This window comes from Pipra filicauda, unplaced genomic scaffold (assembly GCF_003945595.2).
Source record: "Pipra filicauda isolate LSUMZ 115617 unplaced genomic scaffold, ASM394559v2 scaffold128_size5466820_pilon, whole genome shotgun sequence".
Lineage (NCBI taxonomy): Eukaryota > Metazoa > Chordata > Aves > Passeriformes > Pipridae > Pipra > Pipra filicauda.
The window spans coordinates 2,848,802-2,859,148 of NW_024103751.1; the positions used below are offsets into that span (position 1 = coordinate 2,848,802).

The window sequence follows — 10,347 nt, forward strand, 5'->3', positions numbered from 1 at the left end:
TGTTCTGTATTTCTGTCTTACTGGTGTTTCTCTAGCTTTTTCTTCTCAAAAAGAGAACATAGTGAAGTATGATAATTTTGCTGGCAAATTTTATGCATGATAATTCTTACTAAGCATAGCAATATCACCCCAAGGTGCAAATGCAAAAAGGTTAGATATTTATTCCATACGTTTAACAAGGATAATCAATGCAAATAGACAATATAATTTGGTTTTAGTTTGTTGCTTGGTTTTGCTGTAATTCCAGTTGCTGCATTTATTTTCTTTATTGTATCAAGTCTTAGATTTTTCAGTAGGCTTTCAGTCTGCATGTAGCTTTGGGAGAAAAACCTGGCGTGGGTCTTAGTTGAGGAGAGTAACATCTCAGCCTCCCTTGCAAATGTGCCATTTTCATTAGGTTTCAAATCTTGGCTTTTCACAAATTAAACTCTTGGACAATAATATGTGAACATTGCCGTCAGAGAAGTTACTTTGGGCTGAAAATATTTTCTTTTTTTTCAGTTCTTTTAATGTATATTCTGTTAGTTCTGGCTTGGGGTCACCTTACAATAACGGTTATCTGACCAGTAGGTAATGCATATGAGCCCATGTGTTTCTGGTCATACTCAGGGAGTCTAGGACAGTGCAGATATGGTTTGTGCAGTGAGATATACTCAGCATGTGGTTCAGAGCTGCATCTGACCAGATTCCCAGTGCATCAAGGAGTGCTGGATGTACCATGCAGTCCAGTGGCTGGAGCTCCCTTCTACCTCCAAGCTCTGGCATTTTAAGTCCAGATCTTAAGAGGATGTGAAGGATAAATTCATGCCATGATACTCCATAGTGCAGTACTTCCCTCAGAAAATGGCAGGATATGTTTTGTTTTGAACTCTGTAACACAGTGGTAGTGTTCTGCCACCCTAATAGATCTGTATGACCTGACCCAACACAGAACAGGGGGAGCTCCTTGTGCTAATCTGAAAATGTGTTTCCTTTGAGGAGTACTGTCAACCAACTCAAAGGGTCTCATCCTCAAAGAGGACTTTGTATGTGCCAAGGCAAAGACATAATTAAGTAATGTGTGCAGGTCCTACAGGCCTCCCTGCAGGTGTGTATTTCAGCAGATCGTAATGCGGCCTTAGCTGGCTACTCAGGTTTTGGGGTCACTCACTTCCTAGTGAGGACTGACAGGTCTGATTCTGTCCTTTCAGCTACTTGCAAGCTGAACACCTTCTCTAATATGTCTATGGGCCTTATTTTTTAAAGAGAAGTAAAAATGTACTTATATTTTCCCATTCCAAAAGGAAATATTTATGCATTGGGATATGACACCACGTTTTTATAGTAACTCTCTCTAACAGCTATGGGTTCTTGTGCTCCTGAAGAAGAATTGCTTCAGTACTTGTAGTTATTTATTGTTGTGTAACCTGCATAAAGTCACTACATGACCCCAAGCTATTTATCAACATTGTCTATCCTGGAAAGACCTAGGAACACATGCTAGAATACTGCACATTTTTAAGTCCCTGAGATTTTTGGTTTTACTATGGCCTCTATTCATTAGACCTTGTTGATGCAAAGAGGGAGGAGTCAGGGGTCTGAACACTGGCAGTGAAGGCACTCTGACATGCCCTAAGGTACTCTGCATGACCTCTAGCTGCCTCAGAAGACAGAGGTCCAGTAGAGTTGGTACCATACCTGTTGGGCAGGTGCTTGGTTACCCTAGAGTGTATCAGGTGGCACTGACTGTCTGTGTTGAGGCACTTAGATGTCTTCTTTGTATATTTCCAACTGTGTTGCTTGTTCCATGCAGAGACACTGGAAACCAGAATTTGCCACTGAAAAGCAAGAGGTATACAATGGTCATTTTTGGTCATTGTTATGAGTCACTTGTCTCCATCTTGGTTTTCTGTCTGTAAACTAAGGTACAGATTACATGTTCTGCAAGATCACTTGCCCCTCCTTAGACCTCAATGCTTTTCTCCTTTCTCTCTTTCCTAGGAAGAGGACACTGGGATGAGGACAGTGTTGTTAGCTCACCTGATCCTGGCTCTGCCAGTGAATCAGGTGACCGATACCGTACTGAGCAATATCAGAGCAGCCCACATGAGCCCAGCAAAATCGAAACACTAATAAGAGCCACACAGCAAATGATTAAAGAAGAAGAAAACAGACTACAGCTGCGGAAAACCACTCCCGACCCGCTGGTCTCCATTAATGGCACAGGGAAGAAGCATGCTATCTGTTTTGCAAACTACCCTCAGCAGCAGTTGGCAGGGGATGTCTGCCGTGTCCCAACAGTTGCCAACACTCCTCCCTGTGAACACATCCAGCAGCGAGATGGAAAGATTATGAGCCCACATGAAAATGACTATGACAACAGCCCCACAACACTATCTAGAATAAGCAGCCCCAGTTCTGACCGAATATCAAAACCTAGTTTGGTACTTGCTAAAGACTACCTGCATTCAGACATGTCCCCTCATCAAACGCAAGGAGACCACCCAGCAGCCTCTCCAAATTACTACAGCTCCCACAGGCAGTACTTTGATAAGCATGCTTACACACTAACTGGATATGCCCTGGAGCATCTATATGACACTGAAACAATTAGAAACTATTCACTAGGCTGTAATGGATCACACTTTGATGTGACTTCTCACTTAAGGATGCAGCAAGATCCAGCACAAGGACACAAGGGAACATCTGTTATAATAACGAATGGAAGCTGACAGGTTTTTTTCTGAAAACTGTTGGGCTTTAAAAATAACCTTTGAGATCTAATTGGAAGATACATATTTTCATGCCCTTGTCCTTACCAGCATTTCATATACCACAGTGCACTAGAAAAAAGTACCTAAGGTTTGGGGGATAAGTTAGTTAACACACATTACTTTAAAAAACATGCACTGACATGCAGGGTTAGAGTGAATGGAACTAAACTCAAAGTTGGTGCCATGCAGGCTGAAAAGGATAGAAGAGGTCTAGGCCGGGAGTGTTTGGGGCAGGCTAACAGAGCAGTTTATGCACATTTTGTAAGAGGTGGTTGATTGGAAACGCTGCCAAGGGTGGACCTTCTGAACTGCATGGGTCCCAGCCAACAAAACTGCTATGCACTCTTTTAACACAGAAAATTGGAATGTGTTCCATTGAAATACACACCAAAATGTGTACTTCTGGTGATCTGTTTATTCCCCAATGACCAAACATGTTATGCTGCTCCATGATATAAAGCATCCATGACTGACGAAGGGAAGAAAGAAGAGAGAGATCGAATTGTTAGGTCCTTGTGTACTCACATGCATAACTATTTACATATGCTTGATTTGAAAAGAGTCAAATGAGCAGTATCCTTCTGACTAGTTTGGTCAAATATTTACTTCTACTGTATTAAAAAGAGAGGGGCATTCTCAATGTAGTTTTGAGAAACACGAAGGTGTTGGTCGTCTTGCTGTAGAGATGGGAGGTTGTTCTCATATTTTTGAAAGGTTGCCCTAGATGAGTAGTGGAGTGAAATGGAAGAAAATTGCCTGGAGAAACAGGGAGAATAGACTGGCTTTAGGAATGGTCCAAGATAAACACAGTTAACTCTATAGCTGTGTATGCCACTTAGTAATAATTATAAAATAAGCAAAAGTTATTCTAAATGGCTGAATAATTAAGAACTAATTTGATACACAGAGGGAACTCAATAAAATCGTAGAAATTTTGCTGTAAAATACAAATGTAATTGTGCCAGTGTAAAAATATGAGAGGAGAGAATAGGTAAAACCTGTTTGGTGGTTTGTCTAACTTCTGATAAAGTTTTGGAGTAGATAGAAAATTGTAACTACTCTGACATAAAGTAATAGGTGTGATTTCAAAAAAGAAATATGAATTCTTTTCTTGCTTGCAGCAGAAATTTTAATGGATATCTGAAAATATTAGAGATATCAAAATCAGTCATATGTACATAAAAAAGTACAGAAGGAAATCAGTGTTCCAAACAATTAAATTGTATTAAAAATGTTAGTATTATCAGGGCCTGTCCTAGAGTTATAGAAGACATCAAAAGAGGCAGAGAAACTTTTTTAATTTTTAATAACTTCATGAACAAAAAGACTGATTGATTGGAAAAGAATAAATACAAAACATATGCTCAAAATGTAAAATAGGGCATTTTTAGGCACAGTTGCTAGACCTGTTCTTCTTTGTATTGCATTTATATGGTTCCAAAGTTGACTGCAATGGGAGCAGGACCACTGGTCCCTCTTATGCCAATGTGGAGATAAAGGGACTTGAGGTGGTTACTGAGATTAGCACTAGGACTATTTTCATTTGTAACATTAAGAAGCTCAACATATGGGACTGAGTCATCAATAGGACTAAATATAAACCAGCATGCTATGGGTGGGTTAAAAATATCTTTTTCCAAATAAAACTAATCAGAAGCAAAAGCTAAATAATAACATTATAAACCACGTAAGTAGAGATGTACTTGAAAGCAGAGGAAATTACCTCTCTGAACTTGGAATATTGTGTATAGTCCTGATCACTCCAAGGCAGATTGTGAATCTTGAATTGAGTAGTACCTTACTCCATAAGCAACCTTTGTTGACTGCAGTGTGATTGCTCCTGGTGAAAGGCACATTGAACACAAGGAAGAGCAACACAGTCTGGTCTTTATTATCTAAACCTCATAATAGAAGAGGTGGAGCAGAGCTCAACAAAAGATAAAGAGACTGAAAGATCTAATAAAACCTTTAAATAAACTGGGTCTGTCATCTTTGTAAGGGAAAAGAGGAAGGGGTAATGTCGCTGATGTGCACCAAGCTCTGCACAGAGGAGAGGTAAATAATGGTCTGAAACTATCTAAACTACCAGCAGAAATGAGAGACAGGGCATTGAATGATAGCCAAGGCAAAATGAGAACAAAATGATTTGACTCATTGCCAAATGAATAACAAAGGTCATAAAAAGCAGCAGCTAGAGATTTTTGTTTGTTTATTTGTTTAAGATAAAAACAAGGCAAATAATTGAAAAACATTGACAACTGTTAACTCAGAGGAAGTAATGGACCAAAATGGACTTCTTTCAGCCCAACAATTGTATATATTCCTAAAGTGTAGGAATAAGAAAGTATTTTTGATAAATCTAATTCTGGATATATATTATTCCTATGAATAATATGAATAAACTTGTATTTGGAGTCTCATTTAACAGTATTAAAATACAATTTGCAAAGTGAATTAGAGTAGAGGTACATGGTATCATATTATCCCTACTAGTACATATAAAAATAAGTCTAAGTGTCAATATTATTTTGTATTACAGAAGAGTTTCCTAAACTGTTTGAATGAATGGGATTTTCTCAGCACCCAAGTTTCTTGGGATCTCCAAGCACTCTTGTTATCAAGCTTTTAATTAGAAGGCAATAGAGTTCTGCAGACCAGCTGCAGTTCCCTGGCTAATGTCAGGAAACCTCAGTTTGGTCACTGCTGTATTTGCATTCTGACAGGCACCTTTGAAAAATAGAAGACTTATAAAACAAACAGGCACAGTGTAAGATGCTTGTATTCTGTATGATTTCACCTAGGAAGAAAAATCCAGTGTGCTATGCAATAAAAATTCCCCAATCTTATTCACAGTGATCTCAAAATAAGACTTCCCAAACTGTAGTTATTTTCAATAATTCCAGTCCACTACAAATGCAACAAAATGCACTGTAATGAATGGAATAAATCAGTCAAGATGTCTCCACATGCAGCCTCCTTGTGCTACAAGCGAAGGCTGATGCTTGTACCCCTCATGGGATTCCAGCGACTGGCGCTCCTTAGCACTTCAATACAGTATGCCAGAGATGGATGCCTTTTGTCAACTTATTTGCCATCCTGCTTCTTTAGATAGCCAGGAATTTCTTCTTAATTGATAGAAAACATGGCATGTTGTAAACACAGACTCCGCATGCTACATGAAAGCAAGTCTGCAATCTTAATTATAGCATATAATATCACTGCAGCTCATATTACGTATAATTTTCAATATGATATAAAGCTTATTTTTTCCATTACATATTTATTTAATACAAATTTTCATTTAGTATCCTTCAAGGATATCTTCTTCTCTTCTTATGTTTCTTTCTTTTCTAAATCAGATGAAAAGAGACATTTTGTAAAATTGAAAAATGCAAGGCATTTGAACCAAATGAGTTTCAAATATACCACATCAACTAAAGGTTATCACTTTAAATAAGGGATGTATGTTGTGTTTTGGAACAGAAACAATATAAATGGCTGTATTGCATAATTTCTCTACATAATACTGGTTTGCTATTAACACCAAATTACTATTTTGTAACTACTGCAAATACAGAGTGACCACCGGTCTTTGAAACCATTTCTTATTGGTATCAGTGGATGGTGCATTATGTTTTTTGTGCATTACAATTTTAGTATATCTCTTTTGTTTAAAGAATTAGAAACCTCTTTAGTCTTTGATACAAAATCACACCCCAGAGGCATAAAGTTTGTGATTTTGGACAAATTTGCAAATCAACTCTTAAATTAGAAGAAGAACCTTACTCAGCAATTTGTCCCACTGACTCAAATGGGAATATTTGTGGAGTAAGGTACTACTTAATATGTGTGAGGAAAAAAAATCTGACGTGATAATAGGTTTGGGGGTTGTTTTATAATTTTTTTTCCTTAAATCCCAAGATGTGAGTATGGAAACTGGAGGATAATAGCTGTAATGGCTGCGTTTCTATAGCAGAAGTATTTAAGCATGTTTTGAAAAATGAATGCATCTCTGCACTGAAGAGCCCCCAAAATGTTTCTCAAGCTTTAAGCTTTTAATTTGCTTTTTTGATGTGTCCACAATACTGCCACGGGTTGCACAGTGAAATTCTGCTTTTTTTAAACTCTTTTAATCACTGTTATCTGAATCTCATTTTTGCCTCTGCACATGCAGCATTTATTCATTAATGTCCTTAAGTATGTTAACCACCATATGTTCATTTGTGTGAGCATGCTGAGTGAGTTGGAAAAAATAAAAAGCCGCATAGTATTTCTGGAAAAGGCACAGCCACCCCAAAAAATCAGACTGGCTGTTCCAAAGGTCAGATAACCTTTCAGTCACGGAACAAAGCTGTGGCGTACGCATTGGTTTCAGACCTTCTGCATACAAAGCTGTGTATAATGGGGATTATACCACACAGTTCCAGGATTAGACTTAGCTATGTCTGTTTTAAGGTGGCTATAGTGAATGTCTTGCAGCAAAAGGATTCAGGCTCTGGTCTTTCCAAGCTGTTTACTTAAAACACCTAAGAGTCTAAAGGCAATACAGGCTTTGTTATTAGGAACAATGGTGGATCAACATGCTTTCCTGTAGGTATACTGGCTTAACTCCAGACATCTCTGCAGTGTGGAGAAGAGCCTATTTTATTTTATTTGCAGTTAGTATTGATGGTTAAATATTTTGGCTGTGTAAAAAAAACCAAACAACAAAAACCAACCCCAAACCCAACGACAGAAAAATCAAATCAAAAAACCTCACAGATTTCTGTAACCCTTCAGTTTGGTGTTATTAAAGCTTGCTAGAGGTGTAGCTGAGGATTTAGGGGTTATTTTGAAGATCAAAAAAGTAAATAGTCTTCTGTTCAGAACAGTGAGAGCACTAATGTGATTCTCTTTCACATTTTCTTGGAGCATTTATTAATGAAAAAAATGGAATGAGGTTAAACATCACTGTGGCATTTAGCTTATGTATATAAGAGTTCTGTAGATAAATCTGGCTCTAAGTTGCTAGGAATACATCCCTTTTTGAAAAGAGTTAATTTATGACTCCATCTATGAAGCTGTATTTGAAAGGACAGATCAAATACAGGAAGAAAAAAAGCTTTTTGTCTGGTTGTATTCACTATTTACCTCCCATCTCACACAAAGTTCTCAAGCTTTCCTATTGTTCTAGGATTCCAAATACCATTTTAAACATTTTTATTTATTGCAATTTGGACTGCATTTATTTTTTTCTTTTCAGCTACTGATACAGTGGGAAGTTTCGAAATGCAAGAAATAATCTTTTTCACACAATATAAAACATTAGTACCTTTACATTGTAAGGAAATAAAGTCTATTAGGAAAAGTACTTTTAGGGCACTGCAACTTTTTCCCAAGGTAAATATTTCAGTGCATAAAATATACTAATCTAACAAAAAAAGCACTTGAGACATGATGAGGCATTTCGTATTTGCTTTAAACCAACGATTACGTTTATGGAAAAAAAGACAGAGGTTGCCAGTGTTTCAAATACCATACCTTGCAATGTAAAGGGTCTGGTGACATTGTAGCTTAACATCTGTAGTTTTCCTTTGGAATGTAATGTAGAAAACACAGTTTAGCTTTGTCAACATTATCTTGCAAAGTGTTCCCATTTATAATTATTTATATTGTAAATAGCTTTCTGAAGTAAATTTGAACTTAATGTGCATAAGATGTATTTATTATGTGAAGATTTTTTTTTTTGGTTTAAAATATAACTACCAACATGTATTTTTTGTCTGTTTTTCTACATTTTTAAATTAAGGATTGTCTTATCTAGGATACATTTTCAAGAATACATTTTAATTAATGACAGTATTTCTCAGAATTGGGAGGGGACGTGGTAAAGTAATTTATTTTGATCTCTGGGGATCCTAAGTGCTCCCTGAATCTTGAGTGAAGTTTATCAAAATACGAAAGGACACAGATAATATACTTCCACACCATTCAAGATGTTTGAATCTGCTCAAATACTATTCTGTCAGGAAGAACTGACTCATAGAGGCTTAATTAACATTAATTTTCTACTTTGTGAATAGTTCGCTTTGTTTCTTGAAGCCATCTCTCATCCCTGTGCCTCAGCCAAATCAGCTTGCTGACTTGGAGCATGGTGCCCATTAGGTGCTTAAAATACTATACTCAAAGAGCGGAGTTCTGACAAAGAAACAGGTGAGAAGTTATGTTAAACTACACTCAGATCTGAGAGCTGGTTATTACTTGGGATTGTGTGCCTGTATACTTCAATCGACCTGTAATGAGTCATTATGCAGCAGTTTAGCCCCTGCAACCCTTGTCTGGTCTGGGGTTTAGGTCCTTCTGAGCTCGAGTTCTGAGTCACAGCTCTTACTTTCTAGACCAGTTTCTGAGCCATCAAACCCCATCCTCTCAGATACTGTCATTGAGTCTCTTCCCTGCAGGTGAACAACTGCAAGACAGATGGTCCCAGAGAGTAGTGGGACCCTTACATGTGGTTCAATGAGAGCAGCTTTCTCTGGAAAGTGGTCATTCACATATTTCCCATTCACAAGACAGAGCAAATACTTAAGCAGCAGGGATGGATGTAAGATGCATGGAAGAGCCATTTTTGAGTCTCAAGTCAATTAATTGCTAAAATGGAGATGCAATAGTGTCACTGACCCTTTGCTCCTGCATGGATGTAGGCTCTGGGTTCTCAGAGATTCTCCTGGGATTAGGGAATACTATGCAACACTGAGTTAAACTGCATTCATGATGTTAGCATTTCCAGCGGGGTGATTTAGGCAGTTCCCCTCTCCTTGGCCTGAATTTTGGCCCTGGTTCTCATGCAGGCAGGAAATGGTGTCATCTTTTCCCCAAATTATGCTCTTTAGCTGTGCGAAACATGTGTTGATTTTCTTTTTCTTTCTTTCTTTCTTTCTTTCTTTCTTTCTTTCTTTCTTTCTTTCTTTCTTTCTTTCTTTCTTTCTTTCTTTTTCTTTCTTTCTTTCTTTCTTTCTTTCTTTCTTTCTTTCTTTCTTTCTTTCTTTCTTTCTTTCTTTCTTTCTTTCTTTTTCTTCCTTTCTTTTTCTTCCTTTTTTCCTTTCCCTCCTTTTCTTTCTTTTCTTTCTTTCCTCTTTTCTCTTTCTTCATCAGTGAGGGCTATCAGAAGTGCCCCTTTTTGACCTATTCTCTGTCTTTGAAGACCACACTGAAAAAGAGACACTGAGGTCAAATAGGCAGTCATGAGACCACATTGTCATCCATAGGATAACAGTAATCCTAGTTTCTCCATGTTAAGCTCTGCAACAAAACTGAGTATCATCCTTGGCTCTGTGTACTTCAAGTCCTGCCACTTCCATGCTCTTCAATCTCTCTCCTAGTGCCTGAAGTGTAGATATTGATCACTGGTATCTATTCACTCTTGGTTTCTATGCTCACTGGCAAGTTGATCTGCACTGAGGAAATCTGCTGTCATGGCCATTGTAATAAAAGTGTGCAATACCATCAGGAACTTCCTGTATCCCCATATGGTGGCCATCAGAGCTTCAGCATCAGCAATTTCATTTGATACAGCTCCTCTGACTGTCAGAAGGTCACAAATAGCCTGCTGCAT

The 10,347-nt window shown here is 37.8% G+C and overlaps 1 protein-coding gene across 2 annotated transcripts in view; it reads left to right on the top strand.

Moving 5' to 3' along the window:
• SIM1 (SIM bHLH transcription factor 1) overlaps nt 1-8,445 on the top strand; it is a 54,206-nt gene extending 45,761 nt beyond the window's left edge. For both annotated transcript variants that reach the window (XM_027731862.2, XM_027731889.2), the window contains one exon: nt 1,981-8,445. In XM_027731862.2, coding sequence (XP_027587663.1) covers nt 1,981-2,711 — 731 coding nt within the window. In that variant the 3' untranslated portion in view covers nt 2,712-8,445. The remainder of the gene's footprint in view (nt 1-1,980) is intronic.
• Nucleotides 8,446-10,347: the final 1,902 nt, after the last annotated feature.